This window comes from Penicillium expansum (genome assembly GCF_000769745.1).
Source record: "Penicillium expansum strain MD-8 chromosome Unknown contig8, whole genome shotgun sequence".
Taxonomy (NCBI): domain Eukaryota; kingdom Fungi; phylum Ascomycota; class Eurotiomycetes; order Eurotiales; family Aspergillaceae; genus Penicillium; species Penicillium expansum.
The window spans coordinates 406,852-425,678 of record NW_015971309.1 but is presented as its reverse complement, the minus strand read 5'-3'; the positions used below and the strand labels follow the sequence as shown (position 1 = coordinate 425,678).

Here is an 18,827-nt window from a genome sequence, read left to right as displayed (position 1 = left end):
CTGTTTTTTTTTTTTTTTTTTTGAGGTTGAAGAGTTTCAAAGTTTTTTTAAAACCAAAATGAAGGAATATAAAGGAATATGAATCACCAAGACGGCACGGGCAAAAAAAAAAACAATAATAACAATAAGAAGATATTGCACCATCGATAAAATATTTGACTCACCATCCCTAGCATCCCTTTGTTTCCGGCAACAAGTCCTTCTATATAGGAAAAGAATCAGTTGTCAGATTAATTGGGTTTGGCTTCTCTATGCCACGGTCGCATGTCCATTCATTGAGGTTGAACATTGGAATTCCATAACTATGAGACGCACCTTGGCTCCCACAATAATCGTGCTAAAGGGGTACTGGGGCGACGGGCGACCATGATATGGGGATTTAGGATTCAGTATTGATTCAGGGGAGATTTAGATTGAGTCTGGAGTATCAATGAAAACGGTCCAATATGGAAAAAGAACAATGAAGTGTACACCGACGGTGATCTGCACTCCAATTTTGAAATTTATGAAAGTCCTTTATTGATAAGAGAGAGAGATACCGACATGTACTTTGTAGGTAGGATTATGCCCGAGTATGTACCGTGTACAACCCCCTGATGGTTTTCATCCTTCCGTACTGGACTAGCAATATTGGCCTGCAGGTGCCCATCTGTGATCAATGTGTCCAGGGGCATCTTACGAAACCTTTGAAAATGACTGGGAATCAAGTGATACAACAGTAATGGCGCAATTCTGGTCTTGAAATCATCATTGCAGGAATACGGAGTATACCTCCCATAATTAGATACACAATGTATATCCCTGGAGATAAAAGAGAAATAAGTCTCCGAAGCCATCGAATCTGTCCTCACATGTTAAAGCCTCAGCACCGCCACACATGGCTTGCCACAGCTGACATTGGATGGCATCAGCCACAGTGGCGGTGACCCCGTCAGCCAATGAAATGTCAAATGTCACCGCTCTTTGCATCTGGGCTCACCTTCCATTGTAGTCTACCTCCTAGGTACTCAGTAACAGCTGATCAAATGGCAATGCAGACCTATATTGTATGTACTCCGTACCTATGTCAAAAAACCCAGGATTATTTCTTTTCCATTTTTCCCCCTTCGATGCATCTAAATATAATAATGTGATCTCGATTTCCCTGGAAATTCTCTTCCGGGTCCCGGCACATGCAGCTATACCGCAAAGATCGACTTTGGCGCCCAACAGCTTTCGAGTGTGATATGTGGTGTGAGCTCATTGAACCTACTGAACCAGTTCATACGTGTTTGCCTCCTAAAGTGGCACCCAATTACTCTGCACTATAGCTCCTGCAACCTGGCACTGTTCGTTGCTCTGCCCAACGTGGATGCACTTGATCCCCAGCCTCCCTATTCCGCATCACTTCTCCCACGCCTTAAAACCTCGTTGGGACGCCTCCGATCGGACCTTTGCGCTGATAAAGGCCTGAGGTTAACAACCCAACTGCCTTATTAACCGAGAACTCTCCTGGGCTGTGCCTTGCGTATTCTTTTATACCCTGCTTAGTTCTTCGACATTTTGATCTATACCCCGGACATTTCTTTTAACCCATTTTTTTTAACCCTACACCGCTTCCTTGTTGGCCGTCGATCTCCAGGGCTCGACCGTCTGATGACTGATTTTCGGTAAGGTCGTCGCAACGACTTACTATTTGCTATGGCGCCTTTTGGTCAAACAATCGCTGTGATTGACAAGTCCGGCAAAGTTGTGAGCACGGTAAGTTCGATTTCTAGCGGACACCCAACCCCGCATCCTGACAAGTACTAGAGTAAGCAACTATTTGGTGTTTTCAGCCATGCCAAAAACGCCTATCGCGAGCGCAAGTCCGCCTTCCAATCAGAACGTAATGCAAAAATTGCAGAGCAACAGGCACTCGAAGGACTCGCCAATTATCAGATCGATGACGCGCCGTCGGTAGCCGCTTCTCGACGAAGCCGTGGGACTCGCTCAAGACATCACAGCGGCCGTAGTCATCGTGCTTCGTCTCACTACGACGACGAGCAGACAGTTGTATCGCGACGGGACTCTCATTACGAGCCCGAGCAGACACTCGCCCGCCGTCATACCCATCACGATTTGTCGGTCCGAGATAACGCCGCTCGCCCATCAACGGCTCGGTCAAGATCTGATGCGCATATCGACATGGATCTTGCATATGGAGACGCCTCTCATGCAGCCTTATCTCGATACAACCCCCCAGAGCCCAAGAACGAACAACAACAGCTTGATGGTCTCGTCAACCGGGCACAGTGGCTTCTGGAAGAAGCACACTGTATGCAACATGGTGCTACCGCGACTATAGCCCATCTCCAGAAGAACCCAGATGCCATGGCCGCCGTCGCCTTGACCCTAGCGGAGATCAGCAACCTGGGGACCAAGATGGCGCCCGCCGCGTTGACTGCGCTCAAGTCAGCCTCGCCAGCCGTCTTCGCTCTTCTTGCAAGTCCTCAATTCCTCATCGCTGCTGGAGTCGGTCTAGGTGTGACGGTGGTCATGTTTGGAGGGTACAAGATTATCCAACGAATTAAAGCTGGTGCTATCGGGGAAGAGGGAAAGCCCGCCGAAGAAGAAATGGAATTGGAAATGGAGGAAATGATGGAACTCAACACAGAAGATCTCAGCTCTGTTGAGATGTGGAGACGCGGCGTCGCTGACCAGCAAGTCCACAGCGTTGGAACATCTGTTGATGGCGAATTCATCACACCCACCGCGGCAGCGATGTCAGGCATCGATGTGACGACTGCTCGTGCGCGACGCGATCCTCGTTTCAAATTCGATGAAGATGAGTCGGTCGCCTCGTCCCGTCGCTCCCGCCGTTCACGCACCACCCGGGCTCCGACGCATGCACCATCAGAGCGGCACGAACGGAGATCAAGGGCTCCTTCAGAGGCGCCGAGTGGATTCTTCGGACGAAGCTCTTCGAGGTCCAAGGCGCCATCAAAGGCCCCCAGCAGAGCGCCTAGTAGAGCACCAAGCAGAGCTCCTAGTCGAGCTCCTAGTCGAGCTCCCAGCAACGCCCCCAGTCGCGCCCCATCTAAACACAGCACCTATGTCTCCGAAACCGAGAAACGGCCCAAGGAGAAAAAGAAGGGTCCCAGCCGCCTACGACTTATGTTCACCTCTTCCTCTTAACCCCACAACCCTCGCCACCCGACAGAATCACAATTTGTACATACATATCTTCATCCTCCACTGATGTCATTAATGAGTGGATATGCACTTCAAACGGCTCATGCAGCCGCTTTGATCCACACAACGCTTCTTACGACGACCCATGACTTATGCGTCACTTCCCCTCATTCTACATTTCTTTTGGATATGGTCATCGCCTGCTTTTCTATCATTTTGCTTCTTCTTCTTCTTCTTCTTCTTCTTCTTCTTCTTCTTCTTCTTCTTCTTCTTCTTCTTCTTCTTCCTCTTCTTCTTCCTTCAACTACTTTCAGCAATGCAAATCCCTTCGCGCAAGCATATTTTGGCGTTCGTTGGTGGCATCTGCTGTATTATACACCCGACCAGGGAAAAAAAATAGATATCTTACATATCTTCAAAATACATATTCTACTACGTCTTTCGCTTTTGGTGTCTACCTCAAATTTACAAATATCTCATCCATCATGCACCTACATATGGATATCTAGGCTTCATGCTTCTTAGGAAAAGACTTCGAATATAGAAGCTCTTAATTCTCGAATAATAGTATTCGACTGGAAAGTTAGATGCCCAATGGCCAGGGTCTGGCCAAGCAGATTTCTTATCAGAATTGCGTGTTCAAGTGGATAGATATCCTTCAAGGATGTCGTATCATTGACCTTTCTTTATGAGAAATTCGTTTCCGGTAAACCTAGGGTCCCTTGTCCCGTGTATGTAAGAAGTGACCCACTCCGATTAGGTGTTAGATTATGACTCGCAGCTCGAAGCTCGCGTGATTGAGACGGAGAATAGTACTGTAGGATTGGATTTCGCTGTCTATGATAGGGAGACAAAGTACCAAGCATATACACTAAGCTCCTCAGAAGCTCCTTAGAGCTAAATGGGCCATGTGTCATCATATTGGTGGTTGGCGAGGTCTAGCACGTTGTGCAAAGGGCAATAGTGCCGAGGTTTTTTTGGCACTCAAGCTAGATATCTATTATTTTTTTATTTTGTTTTTTTTTTCCTTGTCCTATTTTGAACTCATGGTCGTTCAAATAAAATCCTACATACCGTCCTGTCCGGCAAATAGGGTGACTGGTGTCCAAAGAAAGCCGATGATCGGCAGGGTAAACTCCTTGGTGGATACTTACGCACAAGCTCGGGGTGCAGCTCTAGATTGTATGTATATTGTAGAGCCCTGGAAATAGACATCCATATAGGGTACATTGGAAGAGATAGAGCTGTGTGACCTCTCAAAAAAGTGGTTCTAGCAATTTTTTTTAGCAAATAACCTAGCAAAGAATGTCTACGCATAACATTTCAATTTAATCCCACAGCGTGGAATGACGAGCATTCTCCTGAAACGACAATTGATCGGATCACCGACGGTATCAGTTCCACGAGCTTTGATAGTCTACGGAATACTCCGTACTCTGTACGTAGGTACGGAGTACTTCATAAATCAGTAAGATACTCATCGAGCCAATAAGTCCAAAGTAAAGAATGTCTAATCGGCAATATTCAATCCAAGTATTTGCCGTGAGCCTCGTCAAGATGCAACATGCATGACCGAAACAGCCCCCGTACGGATCGAAGTTGCGAAGCCCAGGGGGTCCCCAAAGACAGTGATCTGACGTGGTCGGCAGATGGAGGGCTCTTAAAGAGCCGGAGGTTCAGCATAGCAATGCGCCCATTGGCTAATCCCGGACCGGCAACGAACAGGCGATCGGGGTTGCCAGAGACAAGCCACAAAGCCAGATATTATTAGTATATGCTTTTTTTCCATGTGCAATTATTGCGCTCAGTTGCACAATTATGTCGAAGAAAATATCGTCTTCAATATGGACTCTGCCCTCAATTTGCAAATTCGGTACTTAAGCAATGCTGGGGGAGCTGGGGGAACCCGTTGGCCCCACAGGAAGCCGCAGAGTGCCGTCGCATTGGCCAAGAATCCAGATGATATAAGGAAATGATGGCTCCATTCCAATTTCTCCGGTCTGATAAGCTGACGGGGGGTAAGCTGTGGATCGGTGCAAGGCGCTAAAGCAGCTGGGAATGAGAAATTGTATATTTTTCTTCGGCATTCGCCAATTTCATCTTTCCCTTCCCCAAAATAGTGTGGATCGGAACGGCAATCCTTTGAACGAATAGACTGGGGGTAGTAATTTCTCGAGTACTTCAAGACCTGGCTTGCCGACCAAAAGCTCGTCGTTTCGAAGCATTTGTTTCTATCGCATACCACTCTCATTCTCGTATAACGGAAGTGTCAGGATGGAGGTCCCAAAGGCAAATGTGCCTTTAGAGGTGATTGTTGTCGGGTATGTTTTCCGTTGTGCATGGTTCAAGATGTGAGATTGTTATACTAATGTGTTGTAGTGCTGGTATGTTGTTTCTGAACGCAGCAAAAAGCTGCATTGGCTCGGGAAAAGAGCTGTATTAACAATAATCGAACCAGGCATCGGCGGTATGGCGGCAGCCCTCACACTAGGTCTGCGAGGGCACCATGTCATTGTCCTTGAAGCTGCGCCGAAAGTATGTGTCGTCAAAAACCCGTGGCGTCTCAACCAAGGCTAACAACCCACGACAGCTCATGGAAGTGGGAGCTGGAATTCAAGTGTCCCCAAACATGTTGCGTCTATTCGACCGTCAGTCTGCGTTCTGCGAAGAAAATGTCCATGTGTTCATGCTAACTGGCATCAGGATGGGGCGTCTCGGACCTAATCCACGCCCAAGATGTAGCCCTAGAGCACATCCATGTCCGAAGATGGGACAACGGAAAGCTCCTCGGCACAATGCCAGTGAATAAGACATTCGGCCAGCAAGTCGTTATCCACCGCGCAGACCTGCACAATGCTATCATCGACAGGGCCCTAGCCCTACCCAACGTTGAGCTGCGCGAGGACTCAACCGTCACAGATGTGCAGTTCTACCCAGCAAGTGTTAGTCTTGCCAATGGCCAAATCATCCGCTGTGACGTGGTAATCGGTGCAGACGGCATCAAGTCCACTATTCGTGACCACCTGCTTGAAGACTCGACTATTAAAGCAGTTGCTACTGGTGACGCGGCGTACCGCATCATGCTACCCCGGCACATTATGGAGGAAGATCCTGCATTGAAGAAGCTCATTGACGAGCCGCAAGCGACTCGTTGGATTGGCCCCTCACGCCATATTATCGCATACCCTGTGCGCAAGCATGAATTGTACAATGTTGTTCTGCTTCATCCTGATAGCCATGGTGTTGAGGAGTCTTGGACCACGAAGGGTTCCAAGCAGGCTATGGTGGACAACTATGATGGGTGGGATAGCACGGTGCGGAAACTTATTGATCTGGTCGATGATAATGAAGTTTTGGAGTGGAAGTTGTGTCTGCATCGTCCGTTGAAAACATGGATCCGGGGATCCGTTGCTCTGATCGGTGACGCTTGTCATCCCATGCTGTATGTGCTCAAGAAATTTTGGCTGGTTTGCTTCACGACTAATCTCATTTGTTTAGTCCATATGTTGCTCAAGGTGCTGCCCAGGCTGTTGAAGATGCGGCCGCGCTTGGTGTCGTCTTATCGGCTATTTCATCACGCGAGGAGATTCCGCATGCATTGAGTGTTTATGAAAGGTCTCGGAAGAAACGTGCTGAGACGGTGCAGCAGTCTGGATCGGAAAATCGTGTTACGTTACATTTGCCAGATGGGCCTGAGCAAATTGCCCGAGATGCGCAGTTCAAGGCTTCGGCCAGCGGAAATAACCCCGATAAATGGTCCGATCGTAGGACACAAGAGTTCCTTTGGGGTTGGGACGCAGAGAAGGCGGCATTGGATACTTGGAATGGTATGTTCCCTCTTATCTCTGGTAGTCATGTGCTAACTTGTGGGCAGAAGACCAAGGACAGATCAGGGCCAATGCGAATCTGTAGACGTTGTCGATACGATACATCACCTGTTTATACCTCGGTTTTTGTTACCATCTAGCGACTAGAATAAAGAGTACATAGCTTTAGAAATGTCAACTCCCCTTCATTGGAGGCACAAGTTTATGTGGACATATTAAAGATGGGATCGTTCAATTCATCCAACACATTGCATTTTTAATACCAATTCCCATATTGTTAATATTTTCTCTAGTCATTATACAGTCATTCAAGCCCAAGACCATCCATCACACATCGGTGGAATATTGGACAATGAGACTTGACATGCTGGCCTGAGGAAGCCAGGGACGGTCAACATTTGGCATTCCAATCATTCGAAATTGAAGATGATATGGTCATCCTTCCGGAGACACAATTTACAATCTCTCGCCAGCGGCGGCCTTCATCAGACCGTACTTCTTGAGACGAATGGCAGACACGCTGATGAAACCAGTGGTCTCGGCAGGGGAGAAGTCACCGATCTCATCCATGGAGGACTCGCTCATGTCGTAGAGCTTCTCAGTCTCGGAGGAGCGACCGAGGATGGAAACGGTACCCTTGTAAGCACGGCAGCGGACCTGGCCGTTGACAGACTTCTGGGAAGCGGTGATGGAAGACTCGAGGAACTCGCGCTCGGGGGAGAAGTACATGCCGTTGTACAGGAGCTGGATATGTTAGATCAGAGATTCAAATACCGGGAATATCGTGCTTACCTTGGAGTAGTTGTAGGTGACGAAAGAATCGCGCAGAGCACGGACCTCACGGTCCATGACAAGACCCTCAAGGTCACTAGACACATGTCAGTTATGCCATCATACTTTCGCGATACAATACTCACAGGTGGGCAGAGCGCAGGCAGGTGAGACCGGGGGTCTCGTAGCAGCCGCGGGACTTGATACCGATGAAACGGTTCTCGACGATATCGATACGGCCAACACCGTGACGGCGGGCAATGGCGTTAGCGGTGAGGAAGAGCTCGACGGAGTCGGTAACAGCCTTCTGCTTGCCAGCCTCAGTGTACTCAAGCTTGACGGGGACACCCTTCTCGAAGTAGAGAGTGAAGTCCTCGGGCTGATCGGGGGCGGTCAGGGGATCCTGGGTCAGCTTCCACATGTCGGCGGGAGGAGTGGTATTGGGGTCCTCCAGGATGCCGGCCTCGTAAGAGCAGTGGGCAAGGTTCTCGTCCATAGACCAGGGCTTAGACTTAGTAGAGGTGACGGGAATACCCTTCTCCTCAGCGTAGTCGAGCAGATCCTGACGGCCCTTGAAGCGCTCGTAGAAGACGGGGTCGCGCCACGGGGCAATGACCTTGATGTCAGGCTGGAGGGCGTAGAAGGCAAGCTCGAAGCGGACCTGGTCGTTACCCTTACCAGTGCAGCCGTGGGAGACAGCGAAGCAGCCCTCGCGCTAGGTTTGAGTCAGTATGACATCTTTCTGCTGGCGGGTTAAGTAAAGCGTACCTGGGCGACATCGATCTGGGCACGGGCAATAACGGGGCGAGCAAGGGAGGTACCGAGCAAGTAGACGTTCTCGTAGACAGCGTTGCAAGCAATGGCGGGGAAGCAAAGCTCCTCGATGAACTCGCGGCGGATGTCAACAATCTCGCACTTGAGGGCACCAATCTTCAGAGCCTTCTCGCGGGCAGCCTCGAAGTCCTCTGCGAATAGTTATTAGAGTGGTGTTGGATGACGATATGCCGACTGAATTAATTACCTTCCTGGCCAACATCGGCCACTATATTCATATTAGTACTTGATCATTATTTGACATGGTATTGAATCGTGGCTTACTGAAACAGACGACCTCATAGCCCTCTTCAATGAGGTACTTCACTAAAATTCGGTATCATTAGTATCCGAAATTGGTGAATGAATTGACCGGTGATATTCATACAGATGCAGCTGGTGTCGAGACCGCCGGAGTAGGCGAGGCAAACCTGTGTGATTGAACTGTCAGACAAAGTGTGGAGAGCCGGTGGCGGTGTGAGATAGAATTGAGGGATTGAGATTGGGGATTGAGAAGGAAGCTGTAGCGCAGAAGCAATAGTTCATACCTTTCCCTGTGCCATTGTGTAGAATTGAATGTAAAATTCAAAAAAGACTTATAGACGTGGAGTATAAAACAGAAGGAAGATTGAGTCATTGGGAAAAAATGGCAATTTTGGTGGGCCGGGGAAGCAAGTCACGGGTCCGAAGTGATAGCCCCGATAAGAGATTATTGCCCCTCTAATCTTTGACCGAATCAAATCCGAGATACTCCTACAGCAAACCTACAAGTCCAATGGCTTTCAAAAAGAGATATAAGCTTGTGAGTCTCGCTATGAAGAGTCAAGTTTGGGTTTTATCCAGTTTCTTATGGAGAGGATGAGCAAAATCCGGCTTCAACTTTTACACACGAAGATAACACTAGAGCAAAGATCAAGTCCGATCTCGGAATCCATTGAAAGAGAGTACACAATCAGCATGTTAGGTCTCACCCTGAACACTCTATGATTCTACGCTCTATGGAGATTCGATATTCCACAGTGCTTATAATATATATCCATTATTTACTATGTTACCCATCACACTTCGTCATAGGTCCGGTTTGACTCGTTTGGCTGGTTTGCCCCGTTTGCATCATCTCGGCTATCCGCGGCGGTTTCCCCGCGCAATGCCCCGGACAATGAACAAGGAGTAAATTTAAAGGCAATCATCCCTACAAAGAAGAAAACTTATGCATTTACATTCTGTTCATATCCCATAATATTAACTAGAGATGGCTTCTTTAAGAACCTCTTTACGGTCTCTTGCCCAAACTCCTCGCCGGTTCTACTCTGGAGCTCCTACTCCGGCAGCAAAGCTGAACCTACCTATTGACTACAAAACCACCCCCATTTTACACCACACTTCATCATCCTTGTCAAATACATCAGAGTACCCGGCAGGTGCTACAAGTAAACGACTTAACCTCTACCAAGCTATCAACTCAGCACTACGGACAGCACTATCCAAATCCGATCGAACAATCGTTTTTGGCGAGGATGTTGGATTTGGGGGTGTTTTCCGATGCTCGATGGATCTCCAAACAGAATTTGGGTCAGATCGAGTGTTCAATACCCCCTTGACAGAACAAGGTATTGCGGGTTTTGCAATTGGGGCAGCAGCGGAAGGGATGAAACCTATAGCTGAGATCCAATTCGCCGACTACGTATTTCCAGCATTCGATCAGATTGTGAATGAAGCGGCCAAGTTTCGGTATCGAGAGGGTGGGACAGGCATCAATGTCGGGGGTCTTGTCATCCGCATGCCGTGTGGTGCGGTTGGACACGGTGCTCTGTACGTTATGTTGTATCTGAATGCCAAGCAAATTGGTATGCTAATTGACTGGAATAGGTACCACTCTCAATCCCCAGAATCGCTCTTTGCGCATATTCCTGGTTTGCGAGTAGTCATGCCACGCTCTCCTGCTCAAGCAAAAGGACTTCTTCTGTCTTCTATCTTCGAGCACAACGATCCGGTGATCTTTATGGAACCCAAGATCCTCTACCGTGCAGCCGTGGAATATGTCCCGAATGAATACTACACCATCCCGCTCAGCAAGGCTGAGGTCATCAAACCTGGTAAGGACTTGACCGTCATTTCATATGGACAGCCTCTTTACATGTGCTCTTCTGCTATCTCCGCCATTGAGAAGACCATGCCCGGTGCCAGTGTGGAACTGATTGACCTACGAACTATATATCCCTGGGATAGGCAAACCGTCATCAACAGTGTCAAGAAGACGGGTCGAGCCATTGTCGTGCATGAGAGTATGATCAACTATGGCGTAGGTGCAGAGGTTGCATCCACAATACAAGATAGTGCTTTCTTATGTCTTGAAGCCCCCGTTAAGCGAGTTGCTGGGTGGAGCACACATACTGGGCTGAGTTACGAGCAATTCATCCTGCCTGATGTTGCAAGTTAGTACCCAGTACCCTTCAGTTCGTTCCTATTATAACTAACCGATGATCTTCTCGCTCTAGGAATCTACGACGCAATTAAACAAACAATTGAATATTAAGCTAGGAGATTATAATAATACGCAAGACATTTCTACCAAAGCACATTATCCACTTACAGTTTAGTGATTGTGACCAGGTCCAAGGAATTGCACCAAGCAAAAGAAGAATGCCAACATGAAATTTGTTAGCTCAAAGTAGTCTGTCTTGTTTTCAATGGCTTCACAGGCAATGCTATATACTGTTCTTAGTTGCCAGAATTGGCACAGAACTAGAATAAGTTTGTTCAATTATATATCATCATTCATCCTTATTATACGCGAGGTTTTGCTCACATGGTGTAGGGAGGGCCTGGAAATCAGGTGTTCCAGAACCAGCCCTCTAGCATCTTCATTTCCTCTTCTATTGTGGTCGAGACCTTTTCTCTATCTCTTTTCTCTTCTAGGTATTTCCCAAGTGACCTCCCTCTCTGACTGTCCCTCGTTCTTTCCCAAAATTAGTCTGTGTTCACGTGCACCCTTTACTGTCCACTGGATCGAGACTTGAGACTCGAGAGTCGAGCGTGATTTCATCAGTGTCTCTTTCCGGTCTTTTCTTCTTCAATCTTCCCAATTACTTTGTTTCATCTCCATTTTCTTCACCTTATATCTATGTCTGACTTCTCAATCTCTTTCCCTTATTTATCAAGCCGTGTGACTGCCTGTTTGCCATTTGTCTCAACCCCTGTATGCCCTTCCCCTTGGCCATCGAGTCGTGGGATGCAAATCTCTTCTTATATCTGGGTGAACATTGTCTTTGACCTACAGACCAAAGAACCACTTCTCCCCGCTCTATTTCTGACTTTACTATGGATCCCAACACAACGGACCTTGACACAGCCGATCTTGTTTTACAAGCTGCACTGCAGGAGGTTGAAGATGCTTTGAGGTCATTGAGTCGTGACGCAAACAATGAAAGAGCGCGGGTTGGTGATCAGAATCTTGCTCTTTTACACTGGCGAGCCGAGCTTCGGCGGCGAATGAGGACCCAACAAGACCTTCGAGCGGCTATACAGATATCGAAAGAATCACGTTTCGACCAGGCTGCCATTCTTCAAGACATTCATAATCGTGAGGTGAATGAAGCTCCGGCAGCTCCTGTACCACCTGCTGGCCGCGTGCCTCCTCGAGCACAGCAACAGCCTCGAGCGCAACAACCTCCCCAGGAACAGCAACCACTCCAAAGACAGCAACCTCGTGGCACATTGGACCTAGTCCCCAAACCAGATGCTCGGGCTCAATCCTGCCAGCGAGCAGATGCCACGACCACTCCAACAGTGCCTCCTCCTAGTGTCTTGCGGGAATGCACCGCTTGCTCGGAAAGTCATACCGAGTTCAACATGATTCAGAGCAGTTGCTCGCATATCTATTGCCAAGGATGTGTGATTCATCTTCTTCAAAATTCCCTGGCTGACGAAAGTTTGTTTCCTCCTCGTTGTTGCCGTGTGCCTTTGCCATTGGAAGCTGCGCGGGCTATTATCGATGATGAGCTGTGGGCGAGATTTGAGGAGAAGAGGATTGAGCAAGGAGATCGACATCGGACGTATTGCTCAGACCCAGCTTGTTCGCGGTACATTTTGCCAGTACATGTCCGTGGTACAACCGCAACTTGCAGGGCTTGCAATCGACAAACGTGTACCCTCTGCAAGAAGGCCACTCATCAGGGAGAATGCGTCGATGACCGTGCAGAGGTCCTCAAGCTTGCAAAAGAAAAAGGATGGCAAAGATGCTTGAATTGCAGTCATCTTGTTGAGCTTCGTAGCGGCTGCAACCATATCACGTAAGAGTTTCGTTCCATCGACATGAAAACTGCTTGACATTATGGCTACACATGCTAATACACGATCATTTGCCTAGATGCCGTTGCCAGCATGAATTCTGTTATGTTTGTTCTACGCCATGGAAGCAGTGCCGATGCGCCCATTGGGATGAGGCCAGGCTTCAAGAGCGAGCGGAGCTGATTGCGGCTCGGAACCAGCCTGTTCCTCCTGCCCCACAGATTGTTGAGCAAGCAGCTCAATTCCTAATTGCGCAGCATGATTGCTACCATGAAGGGGCGTGGAAAAAGCTCGGGATCTCCGCCGAATGCGAGGAATGTGGTGACTTGATGCCCGATTATATTTTCGAATGCAGGCATTGTGGACTCCAAGCCTGCAATTCCTGTCGAATACATAGGTTCTAATTGAGGGGGTGCGAGAAGGAACCGTGAAATGGGACATGAATTATTCAGTCAAGGTGATTACCTATTCCAAGCGCGGGATTCACTGGAGGATGACCAAGAATGTATTTGTTATCAAGTGAAACCATTCCAGGTATTTTTAGATGGAGGAATTGATTGATAACCAAGTGCGGAATTCTACAGGAGAATTCGTAAGCTGACATAATCACGGATGTAATTCCGCTGATCCTGTCATGGATCGCGCGATCCATGGATGTGCCTTTGAAATCTGTAGTATAACGTAGTACAATGGCTCTGTAATCACCCATGATGTACCAGTATTGCGTGCGAATATGCTATGGCATCAGGTTATAAAGGGCTATGACCCCTCTATCTGGGGGCTTCGAATTGGACATCCAACACTCACACTCTGTTCATTACTTCGAATACTCTATCCCCCTACAATTCTCACTTGAAGAGCCAAGTTTGTGATTATCTCACACATTTATATCTTAACTTAAACATGACTAGCATTAAGGTTGCCCTTGCCGGAGTATGTCAGCACAATAACCCTCATACCTTTTCGTTCGCTAACGTGATCCCCAGGCTAGCGGAAACCTCGGTCCTGCAGTGCTCAAGGAGCTGCTCGCCGCAGGCTTTGACGTGACTGTCCTTACTCGACAAGGTAGCGATAAGACCTTTGACTCCCGTGCCCACGTTGCACAGGTGGACTATGAGTCCCTCGACTCGCTCAAGGCCGCTCTGTCCGGCCAGGATGTTGTTGTCAGCACTTTGAATGTTGGCGCAGTTCCCAAGTCCACCCATGTGCGCTTGATCGATGCAGCAGCAGCAACTGGTGTTAAGAGAATTATCCCTTCTGAATACGGGTGCGACACCACAAATGCCCTCACTGCTAAATTGCCTGTCTTTGGCGATAAGGTCAGCGTTCAGGAGCATCTCAAGAACGTCGCTCAGCAGTCTGGTCTCAGCTACTCGCTGCTCATTACTGGCCCCTTCCTCGACTGGGGTCTTCAGCACAACTTCGTGCTCAATCTGGCTGGCCCGGCTGCGCTCTACGATGGCGGTGATCGTCGTTTTAGCTCAACCACGCTCGGTGGCATCGGCAAGGGAGTTGTTGGAATCATCAACAACCTTGAAGCCACAAAGAACTCCCCTGTTTATATCGAGGAGGCTAGGGTCACGCAGAATGAGCTGCTGGAATTGTCCGGCAAGAGCATTGAGAAGAATGTTGTTAAGACCACAGACCTGGAACAGGATGCTTTCGCAGAATTGGCTAAGCCGGCCCCCAACCCAGCAATCTTTGCAACTAAATTCATTTTGCGGGCTATCTTTGGTGAAGGATTTGGTTCTCTTTTCAATTCTGAGAAGCTTTCTAACGATTTGTTTGGCCTGAAGACTCTGTCCAAGGAGGAAATCCGTGGCCTTATCCCCCAGTGAATGTTATTTTGGATATTAATTAAATAGTAGCATATGTCACATATGCGCCGAATGCGTAGCATCAATTCAATCACTTTGATTTTCTCATTTCGCAATGATTATACTTATAGCTTTCGTAGGAAACAGCTCTTGACATCCGATGACGTCACCGACTAGCCCTGCTTTCTGGTCTGTCAACCACCTTGCATATTCTGCACTGAACTGCATAAAAGGCTTGCATTGCTATCTTTCCTGTTCCACATTCTTTCTTCCGTCAGAAATTGTCATTTTCACTTGGCCAGGAAAGCTGGTCACTTGCTAGAAACATGAAAGCTGGAGCTGCCTCGAATCCAGTGGTGCTGTACTGGCATAGGACCGACTTGAGGCTCCATGATTCCCCAGCTTTACATGCCGCTCTGTCATTAAATCCATCGGTCTTTATTCCAATTTGGACATGGGACCAGCATTATGTTTATAAAGCACGAGTCGGACCCAACAGGTGGAAGTTTCTGCTTGAGTGTCAAAGTGATTTGTCTACGGCATATACAAAGCTCAATCCGAAACAAAAGCTCCACGTCGTGCGGGAGGGGCCACAGACCATCCTTCCAAAGCTTTGGAAACATTGGGGTGTGACACATCTCGTTTTTGAAAAGGACACTGATGCGTATGCTCGAGACCGAGATAACGCGGTCATGCATATGGCGCAGAAGGCTGGTGTCGAAGTGATTGTCAAAATGGGTCGGACTCTGTTTGATCCCGATGAGGTTGTGCGGAAAAACAATGGCAAACCAACCATGAGCATCACCCAACTGGAAAAGGCTGCAGTGAAAATCAACAATGGCAACCCGGAAAAGCCACTAGATTCCCCTAAAAGCATTCCTGATCCTTGGGGTGAGGAACGTATGGACTTGGGTAGTCTCAAACGAGAGTCTATTGATAGCCAGCCGGACTTGAATGCGGAACACCGTACCAAGAAAGATGAACAATATGCTGATCTTATGGGTCCCTCGAGGGACTTTGCTGTTCCTTGGCAAGACATCGGCATTGATCTTTCCCAAGCGACCACTCCCCACCGAGGAGGCGAGCAAGAAGCGTTGAGAATACTAGGGGAATGTATCAAAAATGAGGATTATATCGGCAGGTTTGAAAAACCCAATACATCGCCAGCCGATTTCGAGCCCCAGTCAACAACTTTATTATCCCCTCATCTTCATTTTGGCTCGCTTTCTGTGCGGAAGTTTTGGTGGGATGTTCAAGGCGTTTTAACCAAACAACGAAAAGCCAAAAAGCCAGTCTCGACTGTGCCCACCAATCTCCCTGGCCAGCTGCTCTTCCGCGATATGTACTTCGCTGCCCAAGCACCTCTTGGGCATGCGTTCTCCTACACATATGGAAACGAGGTTGCTAGATTCATCGACTGGCGTCTTCAAACAAACCCTCCCAATCAGGATGGGTCGATCGACGGGTCCTACGAAGTTGACTCGCAAGAAGCAGAGGAATGGTTTCAACGGTGGAAGGATGGTCGTACCGGATTCCCATGGATCGATGCTTTGATGCGCCAACTGAGGCAGGAGGGCTGGATCCACCATCTAGGAAGACACAGCGTTGCCTGCTTTCTGACTCGAGGTGGGTGTTATGTATCATGGGAACGGGGTGCAGAGGTGTTTGAGGAATTGTTGATAGATCGTGAGTCTTCGTCGTTGAAATGATTCCGGCGAGAGCTAACAAAAAGACAGACGAAGTCGCCTGCAACGTGGGAAATTGGATGTGGCTCTCCTGCACGGCATTTTTCGCTCAATTCTACCGCTGCTACTCGCCTATCGCGTTCGGAAAGAAGTGGGATCCAGAAGGCTCTCTTATCAGAAAGTATTGTCCCGAGCTGGCCAAATTTGACAAAAAGCACATATACGAGCCGTGGAAAGCCCCCATTGCAGATCAGAGGAAATGGGGATGCAGGATCACTGGAGATGGCAGTTCCTCTAGCTCCGAGGACTCTGCACACACGTATCCAAAGCCAATGTTCGATTTCAATGAGCGAAGGGAGATATGCCTGGCTGGCATGAAACACGCTTACGGTGTTGGGTTACACGGCAATGACACCAAGGTCAAAGATGGCTCTTGGAAGAAAGAATTTGCAAATGATGGAGAAGAAGCTGGAGGTAATAGACCTTCAAAAAGACAAAAGACATAGTAGGTGATTTGTCGATAGCCCGGTCTATGGCTTCCTTTCGACGAAGATTTCTCAATGCAAATGTCCTCCAATTTTAGTTTTATTAGAGTCTGGATCGCAATCAGTGCTCACATTCTGATTAATTGACTGTAATTTTAGCTATCAGAGTTACCATGGAGCACATCGGACACAGATTCAAGCCACATAAACCAAAAGCCATAACACAAAAAACAAGACGAACAAATTAAACTAATTCAACGTGAATCATTATTCAATCCCCTAAACTCGTACTCGACATTATCCATCATTCCTCTATTCGCATCAAATTTCTGTCTTCTACATGGCATGGTGTTCACACTTTCATCGTCTTCTTGCTCGGAAGCTTGCTGGAGTTTTGTTAGAACATGGACCGCCCTGAGCCTTTTCCCCACAGTTATAACAAAAGTTGTTTCCACACACACACCTAAATGACATTGTCAGTTTTCAAAAATTCTGAACTTGATGGGGACAAACTCGACTTACACTACGTGCCAGCAGCCTGTCACACGCTCTATGATTCTAGAGCACTTGGAACATCGTTGCCACTTCTTCTTCTTTGCTAGTTTTTCAAGCAACTGATAGTTCTCATCATTGGCCATCTCCTCCTCCATTGCCTTCTTCTTAGCAATGGCCTTCTCCTTAGCCATGGCCCTCTTCTGAGCCGTGGCCTTCTTTTTAGCCGCGGCCTTCTCCTTAGCAATGGCCTTCTTCCTAGCCTTGACCTTCTTGTAGTTGCAATCACCTCTGTGCCCCTGGCTTTTGCAATCGGTGCATGTTCGAGCCTTACAGAGCCCGCAGATTCCCACTCCACGACGGATGTTCTGTGGCGGAATATAGTGAGAGCAGGTTGGAATTGCGCAATAAGTTCTTCCATAGTCGCTCATTTCGGTCTTTCGTTCCTTGTATCTCTTCGCCATCTCGATGCCTATCATATCCTCGACGGCGGCAGAGGCCTGAATTGGCAAGCGGCAACATCGAGGAGGAAACAAGGCTTCGTTCGCAAGGGAGTTTTCAAAAAGGCGAACAATGCATTCGCAACAATAGTTGTGGGCACACTCTGTTTGAATAATATCCGACAGTGGGTGCTCTTCCGTACAGCATACACACTGTTGCCGAGTCTCGGTTTCTTCTTCGCTGATTTCAGCGGCATCATCATCATTCGGACCTTCATCAAGCATGTCTTCATCGCTATCATCCGAGGTGATATGATCAGCCAGTTCTGCAGACCTCTTCGGTTCCATTAGACTCCCTAACGATGTGTTTTGATCAGCCATTGTTTCCAGGGATAGAGCTGCACCTCTCGAGTTTCTCAAGGTTGCTCTGCGTCTCCAAATCTTACTAATGCGTGCTCCCAGCTGTACTAGGGTACTCATTCTGACCTGATTTCATATCACAGTCGATGAATTGATATCATGGACAAAGTTTTAGATGCTCTTGCAAAGCAAGGTGGAATTGCTTTTGGAAGATCAAAAACATTGATCATGTTTGACAGATCTTGCTTTATTTATAAGTGAAGTCATAATGAGGAGTATAAAGAAGATAATGTGTAAATAGTAATTCGTATCGTATTTACAGAAAAGTCTACTACAGCATCTTTATGTAATTATGATGGCCAACATATGTGTTTAATCGTCTGGTATAATCCGCTGGTATTGTTCTAGATATCAAAAAGCAGCACTGAAGCTATCGACTGGTTAACCACCAAAGACCAGAAAATGCACCATTCTTGACCAAATAGGAAGTTGTTGAACAATTTAGGCTATTCCACGAGAAATAAATCAAATTGATTGACTCAAAAACATGTAAACCACATAATTCCTTTTGTTCCAACTTCACTTCAATTGCATCCATATCAATCTCCCAGATGACCAGTCAAATCCTATCATGTCCGCTCCAATAAAAATCTGGAGCACTCCTTGAGTTGGCTAGTTCAGGTATCTCGTTCGT

At 47.7% G+C, this 18,827-nt stretch overlaps 6 protein-coding genes across 6 annotated transcripts; 4 read left to right on the top strand and 2 right to left on the bottom strand.

Moving 5' to 3' along the window:
* Positions 1-1,680: 1,680 nt before the first annotated feature.
* Positions 1,681-3,156, top strand: PEX2_004180 (uncharacterized protein; the record flags this gene model as incomplete). The annotated part of the gene is made up of 2 exons (XM_016737696.1): positions 1,681-1,740; positions 1,792-3,156. The coding sequence occupies 2 exons, from the start codon at positions 1,681-1,683 to the stop codon at positions 3,154-3,156; spliced, it is 1,425 nt and encodes a 474-aa protein (XP_016598752.1).
* Positions 3,157-5,427: 2,271 nt separating this feature from the next.
* PEX2_004170 (putative salicylate hydroxylase) lies at positions 5,428-7,065 on the top strand (the record flags this gene model as incomplete). Its single annotated transcript, XM_016737695.1, has 7 exons — positions 5,428-5,474; positions 5,533-5,537; positions 5,612-5,688; positions 5,744-5,801; positions 5,857-6,595; positions 6,652-6,980; positions 7,028-7,065. The coding sequence occupies 7 exons, from the start codon at positions 5,428-5,430 to the stop codon at positions 7,063-7,065; spliced, it is 1,293 nt and encodes a 430-aa protein (XP_016598751.1).
* Positions 7,066-7,436: 371 nt separating this feature from the next.
* Positions 7,437-9,127, bottom strand: PEX2_004160 (argininosuccinate synthase; the record flags this gene model as incomplete). Its single annotated transcript, XM_016737694.1, has 8 exons — positions 7,437-7,724; positions 7,773-7,848; positions 7,898-8,466; positions 8,520-8,716; positions 8,773-8,793; positions 8,850-8,891; positions 8,953-8,995; positions 9,113-9,127. The coding sequence occupies 8 exons, from the start codon at positions 9,125-9,127 to the stop codon at positions 7,437-7,439; spliced, it is 1,251 nt and encodes a 416-aa protein (XP_016598750.1).
* A 689-nt stretch (positions 9,128-9,816) lies between these two features.
* On the top strand, positions 9,817-11,004 carry PEX2_004150 (Transketolase, C-terminal/Pyruvate-ferredoxin oxidoreductase, domain II; the record flags this gene model as incomplete). Its single annotated transcript, XM_016737693.1, has 2 exons — positions 9,817-10,376; positions 10,434-11,004. 2 exons carry the CDS (start codon positions 9,817-9,819, stop codon positions 11,002-11,004), a joined length of 1,131 nt encoding a protein of 376 aa, XP_016598749.1.
* Positions 11,005-13,757: 2,753 nt separating this feature from the next.
* PEX2_004140 (DNA photolyase, FAD-binding/Cryptochrome, C-terminal) lies at positions 13,758-16,862 on the top strand (the record flags this gene model as incomplete). The annotated part of the gene is made up of 4 exons (XM_016737692.1): positions 13,758-13,787; positions 13,841-14,688; positions 15,198-16,357; positions 16,408-16,862. 4 exons carry the CDS (start codon positions 13,758-13,760, stop codon positions 16,860-16,862), a joined length of 2,493 nt encoding a protein of 830 aa, XP_016598748.1.
* Positions 16,863-17,193: 331 nt separating this feature from the next.
* Positions 17,194-18,154, bottom strand: PEX2_004130 (BRcat and Rcat domain-containing protein; the record flags this gene model as incomplete). Its single annotated transcript, XM_016737691.1, has 3 exons — positions 17,194-17,227; positions 17,364-17,833; positions 17,984-18,154. The coding sequence occupies 3 exons, from the start codon at positions 18,152-18,154 to the stop codon at positions 17,194-17,196; spliced, it is 675 nt and encodes a 224-aa protein (XP_016598747.1).
* Between the last annotated feature and the right edge of the window lie 673 nt (positions 18,155-18,827).